A 22,409-nucleotide genomic window follows, 5' to 3' on the forward strand; every position below is an offset into this window, starting at 1 on the left:
TGCATCACACTCCAGACAGTAAATTACTCTGTAACACACTCCAGACAGTAAATCACACTGCATCACACTCCAGACAGTAAATCACTCTGTAACACACTCCAGACAGTAAATTACTCTGTAACACACGCCAGACAGTAAATCACTCTGCATCACACTCCAGACAGTAAATTACTCTGTAACACACTCCAGACAGTAAATCACTCTGCATCACACTCCAGACAGTAAATTACTCTGTAACACACTCCAGACAGTAAATTACTCTGTATCACACTCCAGACAGTAAATTACTCTGTAACACACTCCAGACAGTAAATTACTCTGTAACACACTCCAGACAGTAAATCACTCTGCATCACACTCCAGACAGTAAATTACTCTGTAACACACTCCAGACAGTAAATTACTCTGTAACACACTCCATGCAGTAAATTACTCTGTAACACACTCCAGACAGTAAATTACTCTGTAACACACTCCAGACAGTAAATTACTCTGTAACACACTCCATGCAGTAAATTACTCTGTAACACACTCCAGACAGTAAATTACTCTGTAACACACTCCAGACAGTAAATCACTCTGCATCACACTCCATGCAGTAAATTACTCTGTAACACACTCCATGCAGTAAATTACTCTGTAACACACTCCAGACAGTAAATTACTCTGCATCACACTCCATGCAGTAAATTACTCTGTAACACACTCCAGACAGTAAATTACTCTGCATCACACTCCATGCAGTAAATTACTCTGTAACACACTCCATGCAGTAAATTACTCTGTAACACACTCCAGACAGTAAATTACTCTATAACACACTCCAGACAGTAAATTACTCTGTAACACACTCCAGACAGTAAATTACTCTGCATCACACTCCATGCAGTAAATTACTCTGTAACACACTCCATGCAGTAAATTACTCTGTAACACACTCCATGCAGTAAATTACTCTGTATCACACTCCATGCAGTAAATTACTCTGTAACACACTCCATGCAGTAAATTACTCTGTATCACACTCCAGACAGTAAATTACTCTGTAACACACTCCATGTAGTAAATTACTCTGTAACACACTCCAGACAGTAAATTACTCTGTAACACACTCCATGCAGTAAATTACTCTGTATCACACTCCAGACAGTAAATTACTATGTAACACACTCCAGACAGTAAATTACTCTGTATCACACTCCAGACAGTAAATTACTCTGTATCATACTCCAGACAGTAAATTACTCTGTATCACACTCCAGACAGTAAATTACTCTATAACACACTCCAGACAGTAAATTACTCTGTAACACACTCCATGTAGTAAATTACTCTGTAACACACTCCAGACAGTAAATTACTCTGTAACACACTCCATGCAGTAAATTACTCTGTATCACACTCCAGACAGTAAATTACTATGTAACACACTCCAGACAGTAAATTACTCTGTATCACACTCCATGCAGTAAATTACTCTGTATCATACTCCAGACAGTAAATTACTCTGTAACACACTCCAGACAGTAAATTACTCTGTAACACACTCCAGACAGTAAATTACTCTGTACTACACACTCCATGCAGTAAATTACTCTGTAACACACTCCAGACAGTAAATTACTCTGTATCACACTCCAGACAGTAAATTACTATGTAACACACTCCAGACAGTAAATTACTCTGTATCACACTCCAGACAGTAAATTACTCTGTATCACACTCCATGCAGTAAATTACTCTGTATCATACTCCAGACAGTAAATTACTCTGTAACACACTCCAGACAGTAAATTACTCTGTAACACACTCCAGACAGTAAATTACTCTGTACTACACACTCCATGCAGTAAATTACTCTGTAACACACTCCAGACAGTAAATTACTCTGTAACACACTCCAGACAGTAAATTACTCTGTAACACACTCCAGACAGTAAATTACTCTGTAACACACTCCAGACAGTAAATTACTCTGTAACACACTCCAGACAGTGAATTACCCTGTAACACACTCCAGACAGTAAATTACTCTGTACTACACACTCCAGACAGTAAATTACTCTGTAACACACTCCAGACAGTAAATTACTCTGTAACACACTCCATGCAGTAAATTACTCTGTATCACACTCCATGCAGTAAATTACTCTGTAACACACTCCAGACAGTAAATTACTCTGTAACACACTCCAGACAGTAAATTACTCTGTAACACACTCCAGACAGTAAATTACTCTGTAACACACTCCAGACAGTGAATTACCCTGTAACACACTCCAGACAGTAAATTACTCTGTACTACACACTCCAGACAGTAAATTACTCTGTAACACACTCCAGACAGTAAATTACTCTGTAACACACTCCAGACAGTAAATTACTCTGTAACACACTCCAGACAGTAAATTACTCTGTAACACACTCCAGACAGTAAATTACTCTGTATCACACTCCATGCAGTAAATTACTCTGTAACACACTCCAGACAGTAAATTACTCTGTACTACACACTCCATGCAGTAAATTACTCTGTATCACACTCCAGACAGTAAATTACTCTGTAACACAGTCCATGCAGTAAATTACTCTGTATCACACTCCATGCAGTAAATTACTCTGTAACACACTCCAGACAGTAAATTACTCTATAACACACTCCAGACAGTAAATTACTCTATAACACACTCCAGACAGTAAATTACCCTGTAACACACTCCAGACTGTGAATTACCCTGTAACACACACTCCAGACTGTGAATTACTCTGTAACACACACTCCAGACTGTGAATTACTCTGTAACACACACTCCAGACTGTGAATTACTCTGTAACACACACTCCAGATTGTGAATTACTCTGTAACACACACTCCAGACTGTGAATTACTCTGTAACACACACTCCAGATTGTGAATTACTCTGTAACACACACTCCAGACTGTGAATTACTCTGTAACACACACTCCAGACTGTGAATTACTCTGTAGCACACACTCCAGACTGTGAATTACACTGTAACACACACTCCAGACTGTGAATTACTCTGTAACACACACTCCAGACTGTGAATTACTCTGTAACACACACTCCAGACTGTGAATTACTCTGTAGCACACACTCCAGACTGTGAATTACTCTGTAACACACACTCCAGATTGTGAATTACTCTGTAACACACACTCCAGACAGTGAATTTCTTTGTAACACACTCCAGGCTATATATAACATACACCCACACATCTTTCATTAACTCTGCAAGTTGTCATCACCAGACAATTCAGCAGATCTCATCTGCGGCAATCCTGAGCCTAACATGAGCTCTGAATCTGCCCCAAACTCCTTTCACTGTCACCGCTCCCTCTCCCCTCCACACTGCGCCACTTTCTGCTTTGATAATGAGATATTTCCCACATCGGCCTGGCAGGTTTGCTGACTGTGAGCAAAGTTCCGGTTAGACCTTTAATTTCACGTCAGCATTTCACTGTGCAGTCGCTCGAGACAGAGAGGGAGAGTGTGAATGAGAAAGAGATAGAGAGAGATAGAAATTGAGCGAGAGTGAGAGAGAGAGAGAGTCTGTCCTCTTGAACAACATCTCCAGACTGGCTCATGTTTTAGTTCTGTTTAGTTCCACTGCTTGTACCTACTGTTCTCCTGTGTTCCTGTGTTTGCAGTTGAGAGGGGAAATGGTAAGTTGACACTGCCTATATTTACAGTCTGTGGGATCATTTTGGTGCATTAATCATCTGACAGTGTACAGTAATAATAACCTTGACAAGCTGCCTGGGAAGATACTGCAGTGCTCAAACAGCACCTCGTTCTGCATTCCTACACTAAAGTGTTGCTGGGCGCTTGCTTACGATGCTGAATCCCTTTGTGCAGTTTATTCCAGGAAGCATTTGCTCCCATTTCTATTTCTGTGTAATTGGTCTTTGGCTTTCCCTCCTTCCTCTCCCCCCGAGACGGGCAGATCCTCGCTGGATGTGTTGGTCTGCAGACTACCCCCAACTCCTACTCCATACCCTGTCCCGGGGTTAGCCCCACTATGTGCAATGTCTCAGCACCCTATCTGACTGTTGTTGGGGTGGGGAGGGTAGTGTAAGTTTAATTGAATCCTCTTGCCAATACCCCCCAAAACCCCTGCACCATGCCCCCCACCCCCCCCTCTATTCCACCCCATCCCATTTCCAGCAAGAATGTGCCAGATCGGGTTAGATTGGGCGAAAGCATACCAGTTTTTATGTCCCAATCCCTTTTAGTCCAGGCCCATCGCAGCACCCCTTTCCCCCTCCCCTCTTTGCCCCATTCCCTTTCCTTCCCCCCTCCATGCCCACCCGCTGTCATCCTGGTAACAATCAGCCAACTCAATACAGAGTGAGAAATGAACCTGGAACCTGCCTGATCTGTGCAGCTCTATATTTCACCGGGTGCTCCAGTGCTACCCGGACTGTCGGGCTCTCTCCGTGGTCCAGCTCCTTCACCTCTTACAAGATCGAGGGCGGAATTGAGAGGTTCTAGCTTTCAGTGAGAGATTGAACAGGCCGGGACTCCTCTAGAAAAGCAAGGCCTGAGCAGTCACGATAGAGATCTGTAAGGTTATGAAAGGGTTTGATAGAGAAGATGTTTCCCCCTGTGGGGGAGACCTGAACTTAGGGGCCTTCAATATAAGATAGTCAAGAATAAATCCAACAGCAAATTCAGGAGAAACTTCTTTACCCAGAGAATGATGGGGATGTAGAACTCGCTCCCACAGGGAGTGGTTGAGGTGAACAGTGCATAATAGATTTCAGGGACAGCTGGATAAACACATGAGGGAGAAAGGAATGGAAAAATATGCTGATTGGGGGGTGGGATGAAGTAGGAGGAGGAGGAGGAGGCTCGTGTGAAGTGTAAACACTAGCATGGACCAGTTGGGCCGAATGGCCTGCTTCTGTGCTGTTCACTCAATGTAATCCTATGCATAACGTCCTCAAGTTTAAACAGTGAGACAGAGCTGCAGAAGGGAGAGGGTTGGCTGCAGGAGACACATGGCAAAATCCTCCCCACCTTGAGTGCCTTTTGTTGTGGGTTAAAACCTCACCTTGCTCATGGGTGCCTCATACAATCATCATGGGTGGTGGGGGGGGGGCATGGGGCTCTATACAGTTGCTGCACATTTCAATCATGCAACACTGGGAAGATGCCAAGTGGTGGTCACGGACCTCCCCAAAAAGTGGGGAGGTAGGGGTGGGGAGGGCAGGGGGTGTAAAGGGACATGCCATAGGATCAGTCATTCTCACAAAGCTATTAGTCCCGTGACAGTTAAGGAGCAGAGCAAGTGCCAAATCCCGTAGTGGACCGGTGACGAATGGAAGCCCAGCCACAATGGAAAAAGCTGCCCACCCAATGCTCCAGGGGCCTTACGATGAGCAAATGAAGGAGGTATTGTAAGCTGTTGGGCACGGTTTGATAGGCCTTATCAAGGTATTTGTAGTCTTAGGTAGTTCAATAGTAAGTATTTATTAACTACTATAAACGATATGTATATGTTCAGTAAAGGACCAAGCTAGGAGTTGTCTCCATGCTTGCTTCTACACACAGCTCTGTCCAACACTACACTGACTGCTAGGTGTGGGTCATGTGTTCTTTTATATCACTGTGTGGGCTGTACTCAGTCCCATGTTAACCTTTCATGTGTCATGTGCCTTATACTACAGGAGGTGATTTTTTTTCTCCCCTTCCTCTATTTTCCTTCACTTCCCACCCCCCTCCTCCCCAACCCTTCCCCCCCCCCCCCCACCCCCCCCCCCCCCACCCCCATGGGGCTTTGTGGGTAGAGTCAGATGGTTGTGAGTTCAAATACTGTTTGAGAGACTTGATCACGCAATCCAGGCCAGTGTAATACTGAGGGAGTACTGCATTGTCAGAGGTGCTGTCTTTTGGATGAGACGTCACACTGAGGTCCTGTCTGCCCTCTCAGATGGATGTAAAAGATCCTGTGGCCGAAGAAGAGCAGGGTAGTTCTCTTTCTGGTGTCCTGGCCAATACTTAACTCTTAAACAAACTCACCAGAAACAGATGATCTGGACATTATCACTTTGCCATTTGTGGGATCTTGCTGTGTGCAAATTGCCTGCGGTGTTTTTTATACATTACGACAGTGACGACATTTCAAAGGAAAAACACTTCATTGCTTTTAAAGCACCTTGAGATGCCCTGAGGTCATGAAAGGTGCTTTATAAATGCCACCTCTTTCTTTCAAGTGATCCGGCATTGATGAGAAAAAAGTCTCCCTTTGCCCTCTCTCCCCCGCAGGGAAAATTAAACTGAGTCTGAAGATCATCTAATGGAGAGAGTTCAAAGCTCTAGCACTACAATTAGTCACCATTTTACACACATACCTAACCAGCAGGGAGGCAGATGCAACATCCAATCTGATCCTCACTGTGTTTACTGGGACAACTCTCAGACATCTGCCTGAGCTGTTGCTGATGTAGAGTTATGGATTTTAAAATTTCGCTTTTGGTCCATAAATTGACTGAAATGCTCCCGTGCCCTCCACCACAATAATTCTATAACAGCTTTTATTGAACCACATGCTTCACACGTCCTTTGTTGAGGCGTCAGTGTTATTGACGGGAAACAGCACTGCCAATTTAACTGCTAGTTAGGGGCCTCCTGCAGTTCCTTTTTGATCTGCACGGTTCAGGCAATGAAGGTGTTAACCCTTTAACTGAAGGCAGGGAGTCGATCCAGGATCTATATTGGAAGAAAGAAAGAACTTGCGTTTCTCTAATGTCTCTCACAACCTCCAAACACCCCAAACTGCTTTACACCCACTGAAGTACATTTTGAAGCATAGTTGCTGTAGTAACGTAGGAAACATGACAGTCAATTTACACACAGAAAGCTCCCATAAACAGAAATGTGATAATGACTGGATAATCTGTTTTTGTGACATTGGCTGAGGGATAAATATTGGCCAGGACACTGGGGAGAACTCTCCTGCCTTTCTTCATATAGCACAATGTTCTCTTTCGTGTCCACCTGAGACAGCAGACTGATAGCACAAAAGCCAGAAAGAGCCCCTCTAAAGTTTGCTTGTGAATTGAGCTGCCACTCCTCCTGTTCAATCAGGTCCCATCAAGCAGGAAGGGTGGGGTTTATAAACTGGAAGGCTTGACGTGCTCTGTGATTATCCAGTCTGTCTGTCATTCATAAAGCGTCCTGCCAATCAGAAAGCGCCTTGGCACCTTCACTCCCTTCCCACTCTAAAAAAAAGTTATTTACCTCATGAGAGATTGAGGTGTCTTATAAATCGACTAATATATTCATTTACCCTTGAGGTAAAGTAAGGGTATCTGTGGGATCATTAAATTGACTGTGATATGACAGCATCTCAAAGCCACACAGCTTCTTGTGTCCCTGGGAGTTGAAAATAGGAGCCAACTAGAGCTGGAAATAATCCAGGAGACAGTACCTACACACACATGCACAAGCACATACACACATGCACACTCACATACATGCACATGTAACATATAAACACAAACATATGCTGGCACACACACACACATGTACACACATCCAGGCACATGTATAAACTCATAGGTACATATGTGCACAATCACACTCATATACGCATATATACTCACACACGCATATACACTCATATAAGTACAAACAAACACGCACACATACACACACGCATGCGCACGCACACACAAACACACACGCACACAAACACGCACACACACGCACACAAACACGCACACACATGTACACACACACACAAACACACATGCACACAAACACACACACATGCGCACGCACACACAAACACGCACGCACACACAAACACACATACACCAGATTTTGTAATGTGGTGTACATTTTCAGTTAAAGTTGCAGTCAGTACATCAAAACCAGATTGTGTGCAGCCGGAGAAACCAGTTGGGTGACAAACCAACATCTGCGGAGCACAGATTTTGCATCTGTATTTTTGTTTGGTGTTAAATAAAACAAGATCCGGCTTCAATGAGTTGTGATGGAGGGTCATTGACCTGAAACATTAACTCTGTTTCTCTCTCCACAGGTGCTGCCTGACCTGCTGAGTGTTCCCAGCATCCGCAGCAATTGTGATCTTTGCGCAAATTTCCCTTCTTCCTTTTAACCAATAATTCTTCATGCTGTAAGCAAGAGCAGTTTAAAGATGCTAACTTCAGAATTGCCCTGACGCCCCCAAAACCACAATGGAGAAATATTTTTTTAAAAAATAATTGTACATTGGAAACTTCAAAAACAGCAACAACTTGCATTTATATAGCACTGTTCACATGGTGAAGCATCCCGAGGCACTTCACAGCAGCACTACCAGACAAAATTCAACATTGAGCCACATAAGCAAACAAGACAGGAGATAGATATGTTTTAAGAAGCATTTGGCCTCTCAAGGCTGCTCCAGGATCTTTTACCTCAACTCTACAAATTTTTATTCGCCCTTGGGATGTGGGCATCACATTTATTGCCCAACCCTGGAATCCTTTACCCCAGAGGGTAAATGATGTTCCGTCATTGAGTATATTCCAGGCTGTGATCGATTTTTGGTCTCTCAGGGAATCAAGGGAGATGGGAAGCAGTTGGGATTCCAGGATTTTGATCCAGTGACAGTGAAGGAAGGGCGATATAGTTCCAAGTCAGGTTAGTGTGTCACTTGGAGGGGAACTTGCAGATGGTGGTGTTCCCATGCATCTGCTGCCCTTGTCCTTCTAGGTGGTAGTGGTCGTGGGTTTGCAAGGTGCTGCTGAAGGAGCCTTGACAAGCTGCTTCAGTGCATCTTATATATGCTTCAATGCGTTGGTGAATGTTTATTGTGGTGCATTAGGTGCCAATCAAGTGGGCTGCTTTGTCTTGGATGGGGTTGAGTGTCTTGAGTGTTGTTGGAGCTGCACTCATCCTGACAATGGAGAACATTCCAACACTCTCCAAACTTGTGTCATGTGGATGGTGGACAGGCTTTGGGAAGTCAGGAGGTGAGTTAGTTGCCACGGAATTCCCAGCCTCTGACCACGGGCCAGGGGATCTTACTCTTGGCCAGCGGGATATTACGGTCCCGCTGAACTGAATAGAGATTTAAATGGCTCGCTGCATCTGTCAGAGGGAGACACATTGTGGCAGGGCTGTAAAATCCCGGCCTTGGTGCTTATCCTACCTGCTCCCCATATCCCTTGATTCCCTGGGAGACCAAAAATCTATCTCAGCCTGGAATATACTCAACGATGGAGCATCCATAACCCCCTGGGGTCAAGAATTCCAAAGATTCACATCCCTTTGAGTGAAGGAATTTCTCCGCATCTCAGTCCTAAATTATCATGACCCCTTATCTTGAGCCTATGCCCGCTGTAAGGAGAGAGAGCTAACAAGGCAGAGAGGATTAAGGAGGGAACGCCAGAGCTTGTGGCCTGGGCATCTGAAAGCACGACCACCAACGGTGGAGCGAAGAGAATCGGATATGTAAAAAAGGCCAAAATTTAAGGAGATTCAAGATGGCAGATGTAATTGGTAAGAGGCCTGAGCAGCTTAGAAGTGAAGAGGTTAAATTAATTCTAGAGCTTAGCAACTAGGCGGGTAAAAAGGAAGATTTTCAAGAAGTTGTTTAAGCCAGAAGAGGGCAAATTGCTGGGACCTGATTGGATAGATCGAAAGACTGGGAGGCAAATGGGGGAAGAAACTGCAGCTGCAGTAGAAATGATAATCCAGGGTTGTATTAAGAGTGGAAAAATCCCAAAGGATTGGAGAGAAGTCAATTTAATAACTGAGTTCAAAAAGGGAGACAGAAAGCCCAGATAATTACAGACCAGTGCATTTAACATCTGTGGTAGGGAAAAAATTGGAATCTTTAATTAAAGATGAAATTATTGAATATCCGGATTAAATAAAAATAATCAGAAGCAGCCAACGTAGATTTCAAGAAGTATTCGGTGCTTTGACAACTTGAATGGAGAAGATCAAGGGGACTAGAATCTGTGCATTGGTAACAAATTGGATTCAAAATGTTAGTTAGAATGGCAAACACTGGGGAAATTTGTCCAAATCTCTGACTGGAAACATCTGTTTTACGATTCTCATTTACACATCTAAGTATGAGTCTTCACCTGGCTTGTAGTTCCTGTACCTTCATGCTCTTTCCCAGGAATGCAGAAGCAGAAGGATTTGCAGGCTGCCAGACCGTGACATGAGCGCTCCTTCCACAGGAGCGAAATCTGCCGTCCTTACCTGGGTCTGGCCTACATGTGACCCCAGACCCACAGCAATGTGGTTGACTCTCCACTGCCCTCTGCAATAGCCTAGCCAGCCACTGAGTTCAAGGGCAGTTAGGGATGGGCAACAAAATGCTGGCCTTGCCAGCGACGGTCACACACCAGGAAAGAATAAAGAAAAAAAAAACCTCCCCCACTCCATGTCAAACATTATTGGTTTCCGATGTAAACAGGAGGAAAAGCACCTCATCTTCCAATTTAGCACTTTACAGCCTTCTGGACTTAACATTGAGTTCAACAGCTTCAGACCATGAACTCTCCCCTCCATCTTCACCCCTTTTTTAATCCATCTTTAAATTTTTATTTATTTTCATGTTTTATATTTTTTTATTATTATTTTTTAAAATCTTTTTTCCCCAAACACCACCACCCCCCACACCACACAGGGGCATCTGTCACTTTTTTCTCTGTGGTGCCTTCACAGAGCGCTGACCCTTGTTCTGCTAATAACACATTCTGCTATCTTACCTTTATGCCACTATCATCACCTTCTTTAGTCTTTAACATGACTGTTAACACTCCCTTTGTCTTGTGTCCATGACATCTTTTGTCAATCTCTCCTGAACACCCCCCTATCTCTGACCTTCTATCTTGTTCCACCTGCCCCACCCCACTCTTAAACAGTATAAAATTCATCACATTTCTATTTCTCTTTAGCTCTGAAGAAGAGTCATACCGACTCAAAATCTTAACTCTGGTTCTCGCTGCACAGATGCTGTGGGACCTGCTGAGCTTTTCCAGCATTTTCTGTTTTCATTTCAGATTTCCAGTATCTGCAGTATTTTATTTTTAATATAGGTTTCTTTCTTTGCTATCTAACTCCCGCCAACTGGTTACAGCCCTGAAGTTAAGCTTTATAAGTGTTTGCTCAAAATAAATTTAAATGAGTTACTAACATGAGCTTTGAAGGTTCTGGGGAAACAAAGACATTTTTATTCATTCATGGGATGCGGGCGTCGCTGGCAGGGCCAGCATTTGTTGCCCATCCCTATTTGTCCTTGAGGGTAGTTAAGAGGCAACCACGTCTGCCATTCTTACCTGGTCTGGTGTCATATGTAGGCCAGGCCGGATGAGGATGGCAGATTTCCTTCCCTAGTGAGCCAGATGGATTTTCGCAACAATCAGCAATAGCTGCCATGGTCACCATCACTGAGACTGGCTTTTATATTCCAGATTTTTATTAATTAAATTTAAATTCCAGTAGCTGCCGTTTGAACCTGTGTCCCCAGTGCATTAGCCTAGGCCTCTGGATTACTAGTCCAATGATATTACCACAGCACTGCAGTTTAATCTCTTATATGGCTTCAAACTGGTGGGTGAACCAGGTTCAGTTTGCCAGCCTTATACCAGCGTCTTGGACTTCAAGTGCTGAGTTTCACCATTTAGCATGCCCAGCACAGAGCTTCCCATGGCCTGAGCACGCATCGGGGGATTCATGTGCTCAGTGTGTGCCCGAGTCATGACCTGTGAGATTTTTATCCGTTAAAATTATGATGTCTGTTTGTCCCTTCAGCTCTGTCTGAGAAACCGTCTTTGCCGCAATTCCATTCTCCTGATGTTCCTCGTTCCGGCCTTCTCCCTCATGAACAATGACATTGGAACCAAGCAGAGTGTGCACGTGTCAGGTGAGATGGAAAATAGAGCTCATAACGGTTTGTGACTTCCACATGACCTTGTGTTGGGGGTCTTGGGGTGGGATCTCTCCAGCTCTCTCTCTAATACCACAATGTTACTCCATGTGGTAATGAGCTAGCTGCAAAGTCAGAAAGATCCCAGCTTTAACCTTTCCTCAGTTATGGTCACTGATCTCGGATCCGCGGTATTAACAACTGGTACCTACAGAGTGTCTTTAAATGTCCCAAAGCGCTTCATGGGAGAGCTGTAAACAAAATTCAACATTGGGCCACAAGAGGAGGTGCTAGGACAGGTGACCAAAAGCTTGGACAGGGTATCTTACAGGAGAGAAAGGTGGAGAGGTGGCAAGGATGAATTCAGAGCCAGGGCCCAGGCAGCTGAAGACATGGCCACCAATGGTGGAAACTTGGGAATGTGCAAAAGGCAGAATTGGAGGGGCATCTTATTTGGAATTATATTGAATTTACAGCACTGAAATAGGCCATTTGGCCCAAATGCTCCATGTTGGTGTTTATGCTCCACTCGAGCCCCCTTCCACCCCTCTTCACCTCGCCCTATAGCATATCTTTCTATCCCTTTCTCCCTCATATGTTTATCCATCTTCCCCATAAATACATCTATACAATTGGCCTTAATCACTCCTTGTGGTCGTGAGTTCCACTTACTAACCACTCTCTTGACTTTTCCTGAATTTTACTGTATTTACTAATGACTATCTTAGATTTATGACTCCTAGTAAATGGAAACATTTTCTTGATGTACAATTGCTCTCAGAGTCTCTGGACTGGGTGACAGCGGGCTGGGGAGAGGTGGGAGAGGGATAGGGTTCAAGGAATAAGCCCAGGGTTCCTGCCTCTGATTGCTATCAAGTGCACAGATGGTATGACTGAGGGTATGATTCTGACGCCTCTTACAGTTGAATAATCCACCACCAATTACTGCCCAACTCACGCACAAACAGTGAGGCGAAGGACAAAGGAGAAGCCAGAGCCGGGGATGGGGTTTCACCCCAGCTAGAGTTTCCATCTTTAGGTTGTATAAACCCCCTTGGAGTTAGGAGCATAAGAACAGGAGGAGGCCATTCAGCCCCTCAAGGATGTTCCACCATTCAATAAGATCATGGCTAATCTCAACAACAACCACCTTTGCCCCATATCCTTGATACCTTTGGTTAACAAAAATCCCACCACCTCCAATTTAAAACTAGTAATTAAGCTAGCATCAATTGCAGTTTGCAGAAGAGAGTTCCAAACTCCTACCTCCCTTTGTGAGGAATTGTTTCCTAATTTCACTCCTGAAAGGTCAGGCTCGAATTTTTTGACTATGCCTCCTGGTCCCAGACTCCCCAACTAGCAGAAATAATTCAGAGTTCAGAAGATCGAGGCGTGATCTGAACAAGGTGTTTCGAATGAGTAAAGGATTCAAAAGTGAGGTAGGGAGATACTATTTCCTCAGGTGAGACAGTGTCCAGAACAAGGGGGGCAGAAGCTTAAAATTGGAGTCAGGTTATCCAGGAATGAAATTGGGGGGCACTCTCTTGTTCAAAGGACTACAGATGCTGGTGGGAGTGACAGTTGAAATTTTCTAGACTGAGATCAATAGGTTTTTGTTGGGTCAGGGTATTAAGGAATATGGAACAAAATGGGATTGAGGTACAGATCAGACATGATCTGAGATCTGATTGAAGGGCAGGACAGGCTTGAGGGGTTGAATGGCCTCTTCCTGTTCATCTCTTTGCTTACTCATTATTCACCTGTTAATTGAATACAACCTAACCATTCAATTGTGGGGCGATGGGGATCCCTGTCTATCCTTACGAACCTTCCAGCAGGTGTGACTGCACAGTGATCTGGCAAGACTCCTTGCTGATCTTTCCCCCTCCTTGAACCAGGGGGTCTCACTCCTCACCAGCACTGATTGACTAACTCAGCCAGAACATCATCAAACCTTTCTTCCTCTTCTTGAGTTCTCTACCCAAAGGCAGGTCTGACCCACAACTTCCACCATGTGTAGGGCAAGGGTTCAGATCCTGAATCCAGCCCAGTCAGAAATGGGGCCAAATCCCAAGCTGTTGGCACCAATTGGATCCACACCGGCCATCCAACCAATCCTTCCCTTGGTGAACAAGTTATTTCGATAGGTTGCCAAATTGGGAGCATTGATTCTCCCCCATCCTCTTAATCTTTGAATTTTCCCCCAATTTGGCAGGACACCAGGCATAATGGCCATTTCCTACTGCTATTCTATCATAACATTAAGAGTTTTACATGTAGTTCCTTTGCTTAAACAGAGAGCAATGTGTTCCCTGGAGGGATTACAAGGCAGCAATCTTATTATAGGGTTAAGAGGATATCATAAATCACTAACGCTAAAGTCAAGATGTTTCTCATCACCCAAGCTGAGATTTCAGCCTTGAAATTAGTCTTCCAGTCATCATTTCAGCAGCTCATGTGCTGATCTTTCAATCAGATTTCTAAAATGAGCGTCATCTGACAGATTCAGCGAGGTGGAAGGCTCTTTATTGAAAAAAAGAACGTTCATTTCTACAGTGACTTTCATAGTCTCAGGAGGGTCCTGAAGCACCCTACAGAAAGAGGTACTTTCTGAAGTAAGCTTCCAGTCTGGGAATGAGTATTTGACACCAGCCAAAGGTTCCTTAGTAGGAGGTCATGTGGGGCAGTGGGTAGCGTCCCCGTCTCTGAGCCAGAAGCTCCCTAGGACTCGATGGTCAAAGGAAGGTGGGTTCATAATTTAGCCAAAAAGGTATCAACTTGTAAATCTTCCAACACACGCCAGGGGTAAGAGTGGGAGAGATTCCTGGTCAGCCGTGTGATGGAAAGAAACTGAATCCTCTACCATCACTTTCCACAGCTCCAGACTACAACATGAATGTATATGTGTATGTTGCCACAGCAACTCAGACTCCTTGGGCGGAGGCGGGGATGGGAGGCAGTTGGCTCAGGTTGCTGGGCAGCCAGATAGGTACCAACAGCATGGGGTTTGATCCCTGTTCTGGCAGGGGTGGGGGTGGATTTGGGACCAGCCTCCTTGCCTTACCTGTGCTGGAAGTTGTGGCACTGTGGGTTGGACCTTTGGGAAGAGAATTGACGAAGAATTTCTGAGAATGTTTCTCTCCTTCTCTGTGTTTACTGACCTACCTTAAGAGTTGTTATATGTTTCATACCTGTGCAGGCGATGAGAGTGGGCTCGTGGTGGTCCAGACTGCCCCGGGGAAAGTCCTCACTCACCGAGGAGGTTCCATCATCTTGCCCTGCAGATACCACTACCAGCCGGAGAACCAGGACCCCAGTAAGATCCGCATCAAATGGACCAAGGAGTCCGACTCACTGCAGAGCACCGACGTTTTTGTGGCCTTAGGCAAGATTCAGAAAGCATTTGGGATCTACAAGGGGAGAGTGTGGTTGCAAGGGGACGGAGAAGGCGATGCATCCCTCATCATGCAGGACGTGACGCTGCAGGATTACGGGAGATACGAATGTGAAGTCATAGATGAGCTTGAGGATGATACAGGAATCGTCAAATTGAATTTGGAAGGTACAGTTTCATCTTAATTCGACATTGTTGACATCTATTCAACTCACTGTTCTTTCATCCCAGCCACAGAGTAAAAACATAGGTACATAAAAACAGGAACAGGAGATGGTCATTCAGCCCCTCATGGCTGATGAATCACCTAACTCCTTATACCCGCCATTGCACCATATCCTTGAATACCTTGGTTAACAAAAATCTATCAGTCTCAGATTTAGAATTAACAATTGATTTATCATCAACGGCCAGTTGCATAAGAGAGTTCCAATCTTCTACCACCCTTTGTGTGTTTCCTAATTTCAGTCTGAAAGGGTCTGTCTTGAATTTTTTCACTATGCCCCCTAGTCCTAGACTATCCAACTGGTGGAAGTAATTCAGAGTTCAGAAGATTGAGCCATGATCTTATCAAGGTGTTTAAAATGATTAAGGGATCTGATAGGGTAGACAATATCTTAACCAGGTCAATAATTTGTTCAACTCCATGAGCTTCAACATTAACTACAGTCTCTTATTATATTATTATTTGTTGGATTAAAGTAGATTCAATAACTCCCAAAGCTGCAAACACTCTAACTTTGTTGTAGCATATTTACAGTTGAGAACATTCCTTTACACTAGCTTCTCTCTACGCTGACGCTCTCAGATCACAAGTGTATGTCACTTTCTTCTATGACACCACAAACTATTACAGTCAACCCTTTGTAGGACTTAGTCTAATGTACTCCATTATACTACATCTCCCCCCAAGTCTCTGTTCAGACTTTAACGTCCTCTGACATTCTTGGACACCCAATGCTTCAGTTTCCTGCAGTCTTCGGAACATTTCAGTATTTTGAAGTCTCATAGGGAATGTAGCCTCTTTTTATTATCTTGGATAAATGTTGTTTTTCTTTCTTTCTCTCTCCATGTTCTCTTTTTGTTCTCTTTTCTCTCTCCTTCCTCTGTTTTTTTTGAGCTCTCACCTTCTTTTACACTGATAAGCATTTTGGTGCCTTCACTGGTCTACTGTACTTCATTCTCCTCTCCTTTGTAGGGAAGCTATTGTTGGCCCTCTGGATGCCGTTGAATAGAATTCAAACTAGTGGATGGTTTGGGATCACCTGCTTTAGTGTCTTCTTTCATTTCTGATGATTGTGATCTCTCTGGTCTCTGGTTTTCGTGCTGTTGCTCAATTGCAGTCAAAGGTCTTCAGTTTTTTCTTACACTGCCCTGTTCCATCTGGATCTCAGGTGTGGTGACTTCTCCACTATTTCTCCAAATCCCGATTGATCTCTGATCCAAACTCCATTATTGTTGGGTTAACTCAAGAGACACTGGTTTTCTTACTCTAGAAGAGATCTTGCTGGAGGCAATGTTTTTTACTTGTGGGTTTGGTAAACTCACACTTCTCGTTGAGTGTCAAGCCAGCATCTTGCAGCGTTCGTAAGACTCCTCTCACTCTCTTGTCCATATTCTTCCTTTGTTGAGCTATGGATTAAAACATCTTCAATGTGGCATATTCCATGCCCTCCAGTATGTTGGACATTGTCCTTTGGAAAATGTCCGGTGTGGATATGATGCCAAAAGGCAGACGGTTGAAGCGGTAACATCCAAAGCGTGTTAGGAAGGTGGTTAGGAGTTTGGTCTCCTGATCTAGTGGCAACTGCCAGAATCCACTGTTTGTGTTGAGATTGGTAATGATTGTACTCTTTGCAAGCTTGGCTAGGTTCACACCTACCAATGATGATGTATTTTGATGTATTTCTCATTCCACCACCTTGTTCAGGTATGTCAGTTCAGCGCAGATTCAGAAAGGGCCATTTGGTTTTGGAATTGGTACCATGCCAGAGCACCAGCTGGTTGGTGTAGTGACTGGTGAAAGAACCCCGTGTTGAAGCATCGCCCATCTCACTCCTGACCCATTTCAAAAGTGGGAGTAAGCGCTTCCTGGGTGTAAGTAGACGAATGGATTTCGTATCGATCTTCAGCATTGTGTGGGTACACAGTTCCCAAGCCTCTGAAGAGTTTCGGAAATTCTCTTCTAAATTCATTGTCTTGTCCTTGTTCATTGACTTCACCAACTTTAACAATTAGGTTCAGGCCTGAGCAGCTTCCCTGTTCAACAAAGAGCATTCCTGATTCTGAATAACATATAACGTCTCAGCGATTTCTCTGCTTTCTCCTCAGGCTCTCTCAGATCACACGAGTATATGTCACTTCCTTCTATGATATCACAGACAATTACAGTTAACCCTTTATGGGACTTAATATATACCATCGTGTAGTATACTCCACTATACTATACTTATGAGGGGCTTTATGAAATGCCACTGGAAGTCCATACAAGGAACAACGATACACATCCCCCTGTCGAATATAACATTGTTCTGGAGAAGAGTCATATTCAACTCGAAACATTAACTCTGTTTCTCTCTCCATAGAAGCTTCCAAGCGTGCAGAGTATTTTCAGCACTTTCAGTTTTTAGTTCTGATTTCCAGCATCCACGGTATCTTGCTTTTGTTTTCACATCTCCCTCTTCTCTACTTTAGCCAACTCTTCAAAAAACTCAAGCAAATTCATCAAGCTTGACCCATCCTTTCCAAACCCATGCTGGCTCTTTCTAATCAACTGAAAAATTTAACTCTGTTCAGTCATCCAATCCTTAATTATAGACAACAGATGTTAGGCTGACTGGTCTATAATTCCCTGGTTTCCCTCTTTTCTCTTTCTTAAATAACAGATTGACAAGCACAATTTGCCAATCTAAAGGAACGCTCCCGATGTCAAGAGAATCCATCCATTCAAACTTCACTTAATCCCATCCGTGATGTGATTAATGACAGTCTTATGTTGCACTGCTCTTTCTTAAGGCCCTGGCAACTCGCCCGAGTAACCATTCCTCATGCATCAGAACTGACCAGGCTAATTGGCCAGGAAGGGCATTACAGCTTCCCAATTGCCGTTAGCCCAATGGGGCGGGAATCATTCCCCACAACTGACCTCTGCTCCTGGACCCAGTGGGGGTTAGGATTAGATCATGGGTTTAAAGTGGGTCTTGGGTGATAGGGGATTGGCTTGTCTGTTTGATGAAGAAAATCGGGTGGAGGATGTGGATGCTAAGGAAGATGCTCCCAGACCGGTTCCTGGAAATTTTGGATCATCTGGGCACTTCAGATCCACACACAATTTTCCATTCAGCCAACGTGGGAACACAGGACTTAGGAGCAGGAGTAGGCCATTTGGTCTCTTGAGTCTGCTCTGCCATTCGATAAGATCATGGCTGATCTGGTTGTGACCTCAACTCCACTTTCCTGTCTGCCCCCCCTTAACCCTTGACTCTCCCTTGTCGATCAAAAATCTGTCTAACTCTGCCTTGAATGAATTCAATGACCCAGCCTCCACTGCTCTCTGGGGAAGAGAATTCCACAAACCACCCTCTGAGAGAAAAAAAATTCTCCTCATCTCTGTCCTTAAAGGTAGAGCCTTTATTTTTAAACTGTGTCCCCTAGTTCTAGTCTCTCCCACAAGAGGAAACATCCTCCCAGCATCCACCCTATCAAATCCTCTCAGGACCCTATAAGTCAAATAAAAGGCCTCAATTAAAGGGGTGATGTCCCTCACCCAGCTGACCCAAAACACCCAGAAACCAGGGCAGAACACTTCACCTTGTCCTATATTTCTGCCTCCTGTGTATAATGGTGTCTTTAATTCAATTAAAGGCGTGGTGTTTCCTTACCATCCGCGGTTGGGACGTTACACGTTAAACTTGGAAGATGCTAAAAAGGCGTGCGCCGAGCAGGATGGGATACTGGCCTCGTACGAACAACTGCATGAGGCGTGGCAAAAAGGACTGGACTGGTGTAACGCAGGCTGGCTGGATGATGGCTCCGTCCAGTACCCCATTTCCGTACCCCGATTCAAGTGTGGCAGGTCAGACCAGGCCGCTGGCATTAGGAACTATGGCTACCGGCACAAGGATGACGAGCGATATGATGCTTTCTGCTTCACCTCCAACCTCAAAGGTGAGGGGTCATTTATTCGTACTGAGAAAACCCAAGGGAAGAGAGAGAGATACATGATAAATTGAGGAGTACTGTCAGGTACTTGTTTGCAAGCTCTCTCTTGTGTATCAGCAACTGTACAGTTAGTATCTTGTGCATGAGTGTCCTTTAAACAGTCAGATAAGCAGCAAATAAGTTGTTAGTTTTTGCTTTGTGGGTTGCACTCTAGCTGTGGATTCAAGTTCCACTCCAGAGACTTGAACACGTGATCTAGGCTGACACTCCAAATGCAGCACTGAGGGAGTGCTGCACTGTCAAAGGTGCAGTCTTTCAGTTAGGGTGTTAAATTGCAGCTCTGCCTGCCCCTTCAGGGGGATGTAAAATATCCCATGGCACTAATTCAAAGAAGAGCGGAGGAGTTCTCCACTCTGCCCTACTCAACATTGATCCCTCAGCCCACACCTCCAATGACAGATTACCTGGCCATTATCACGCTGCTCTTTGTGGGAGCTTGCTGTGTACAAATTGGCTGCTGTGTTTCCTATGTTACAACAGTGGCAACACTTCAAAAAAGCGGTTATAAATTGCTTAAGGATGTGAAAGGCACTATAGGAATGCAAGTCTTTCTTCCTCACACTGTACCTCCACATACCAGAGGTCAGGCGAGAAACATGAAACATAAGAAGCTGTTGGGCTTGTGCAGACATTTATTGCAATCGTGTAACTTTGGTTTTTTTTTTAAATGAAGGTAATGTTTACTTCTTGAGGACTTACCGGAAGCTGAACTATGGTGAAGCGGTGAAGGCGTGTGAGAAGAGCGGGGCATCCATCGCCAAGGTGGGCCAGCTGTACGCAGCCTGGAAGATGCAGTTACTCGACCGCTGCCAAGCGGGATGGCTGGCAGACGGAAGTGTCCGTTACCCCATCGTCAACCCCCGAGCCAAGTGCGGCGGCAAGGAGCCTGGGGTCCGCAGTTTCGGCTTCCCAGACAAGAAGCGCAGGCTCTACGGGGTCTACTGTTTCAAGAAGAAGGAATGAGGGAGAGGGAGAGTGTGTGAGTGAGAGAGAGAGAGAGAGAGAGAGAGAAGGGGAGAAAAATGATTGGGTCAGGACTTTAAAAGTTCTCTGAGAACGACAAAGTTTTAAAGCAAAAACAGATTCAGATCTTAGAATGAACTCACTTTTCTCCTCAATCTCAGGCTAGAACTATGTGAATGTAAAAGGCCAAAAGATATGTGATTATGTTTATAGATTAGGACGCTTCTAGTTTCTATTTATCCTCTGAAAATAGTGCACGCTTTTAAATGCAATGTGAAGACTTTCAAAGTCCTAAACGTCATCATTCCAGAGAGGATGGTAAAGCGTCAATTAGGGATTCCCTTACTCTGAAATTTGGCTCTAAACCAGTGATGGGCAACCTAGGCGAGTGAGTGGGCCACATGAGTGGCCCTCCTTCACCTCAGTGGGCCGCAAGATTGAAATCGGGCTTGCGCACTAACCGTGACCCCCATGAATAAGAATTTGCGGGGCGTGCCAGCTGAACCATAGGAGCTCTTTGACTGGGCGCAGAGGGAGCCCACGGCTCACACAGTCAATGTTGTGTGCAATCAGCATGCCCCTCACGTCATGTGACCTTGCTTTGTGTGTGTATCATTTTTGTGATTCCGACAGGAAAAATACGACGTGAATGAAAACCAGCGGATTCTGGCAACCCTGCACACGGGGCAATGGTCAACAAAATGTCTCGCGGGCTACTCTCAGAACCCTAATGGGCCGCATGCAGACCCTGGGCCACAGGTTGCCCACTACTGGTCTACGTTCTTCGTGGGCTAGCCTCTAAAACACATTAATACGAATTCCCTTTCCTTTTTCAGCCTTTTCTGATCCTTTGTTCGTTCATGGGATGTGGGTAGTTGCTGGCAAGGCTAGCATTTATTGCCGACCCCGAATTGCCCTTGAACTGAATGGCTTATTAGACCATTTCGAGGGCAGTTAAGAGTCAACCCCATTGCGGGACTGGAAAGTCCCGGCCCTGATCATCATCCAGTGACCTGTCAGGCCTGCGTGTAGGCCAGCATTGGGCATTGGAAGCCTTAGACTCAGCCGCAATGCCTCACCGAGTCAAACAGCTAACTGGCGCTCACCAATAGAAATGGTCCAATTTTAAATCTGTGAATATGAATGGGTCTTGAGGGAGTTAAATTCTCGCCCGGCCTAGAGTGTCTGAGTCACCAGACAGGTTTGCGGAATTCTACCCAGCACCTTCAGGGAAGGAACGGGAAGGAGGTGGGACCCCAGGGAACTAAGCAAAAGAACCATCTCTCACTACTTATTGGGCCTGGGTTTGAATCCAGCCCAGACTGATAGGGTGGAAGTTCCTTGTGTCTATTAGCTGCAGGAGCACAGAATGTATTTTACACACAATTTTACCCCTAGCCACAGTGAGTGGCGACTCTAACACACATAGAAAGCCTTGATCCACCAGCCATTGGCAGATTCACCGAGAGAGAGCTGAGACAAGTGGTGTAGGACAGGACATATCACACGAGGGACCGCCATGCTCATTTTGAGATCAAGGCACATTATGGAAGCAGTGTACAAGGGAGGTCTACACTGCTCCTAACATTGGTTATTCATAACCTGTGGGTGTTTGATGGTAACATTTGATGCCAAAGGTGGAAAATTATTCCCTTCTTTAGCTTATTCACTCAGAAATGAGACACCTATGTTCTAATGTGTTGCTTCTTTCTGCGCTGCAATAGGATACCATCCTAATGGGGAGATAAGCAGTGAGTGAGATAGGATCATAGCAAATTGAGCTATGAGGAATGGTCAGAACTTTGAAACTGTTCTGCATAGTGAAGGTGGGGCTGGATAGAAAGGATAAGGTTTGAAACAGATGGGTTTTTTTTTCCTGTTTTACAAGGAACTCCAGAATCAGATA

The 22,409-nt window shown here is 44.6% G+C and overlaps 1 protein-coding gene across 1 annotated transcript; it reads left to right on the forward strand.

Moving 5' to 3' along the window:
• The first annotated feature begins 3,529 nt into the window (after positions 1 to 3,529).
• hapln4 (hyaluronan and proteoglycan link protein 4) lies at positions 3,530 to 20,954 on the forward strand. Its single transcript, XM_078556354.1, has 5 exons — positions 3,530 to 3,688; positions 11,811 to 11,922; positions 15,125 to 15,487; positions 19,184 to 19,486; positions 20,214 to 20,954. The coding sequence occupies exons 1-5, from the start codon at positions 3,686 to 3,688 to the stop codon at positions 20,501 to 20,503; spliced, it is 1,071 nt and encodes a 356-aa protein (XP_078412480.1). The 5' UTR covers positions 3,530 to 3,685; the 3' UTR covers positions 20,504 to 20,954.
• Positions 20,955 to 22,409: the final 1,455 nt, after the last annotated feature.

This window comes from Cetorhinus maximus, chromosome 13 (assembly GCF_964194155.1).
Source record: "Cetorhinus maximus chromosome 13, sCetMax3.hap1.1, whole genome shotgun sequence".
Lineage (NCBI taxonomy): Eukaryota > Metazoa > Chordata > Chondrichthyes > Lamniformes > Cetorhinidae > Cetorhinus > Cetorhinus maximus.

Excerpts from the sequence above, each read along its gene's own strand:
- hapln4 (XM_078556354.1), top strand. Across the intron at positions 15,488-19,183 it reads CGTCAAATTGAATTTGGAAG|GCGTGGTGTTTCCTTACCAT; the intron begins GTACAGTTTCAT and ends ATTCAATTAAAG. Across the intron at positions 19,487-20,213 it reads CTTCACCTCCAACCTCAAAG|GTAATGTTTACTTCTTGAGG; the intron begins GTGAGGGGTCAT and ends TTTTAAATGAAG.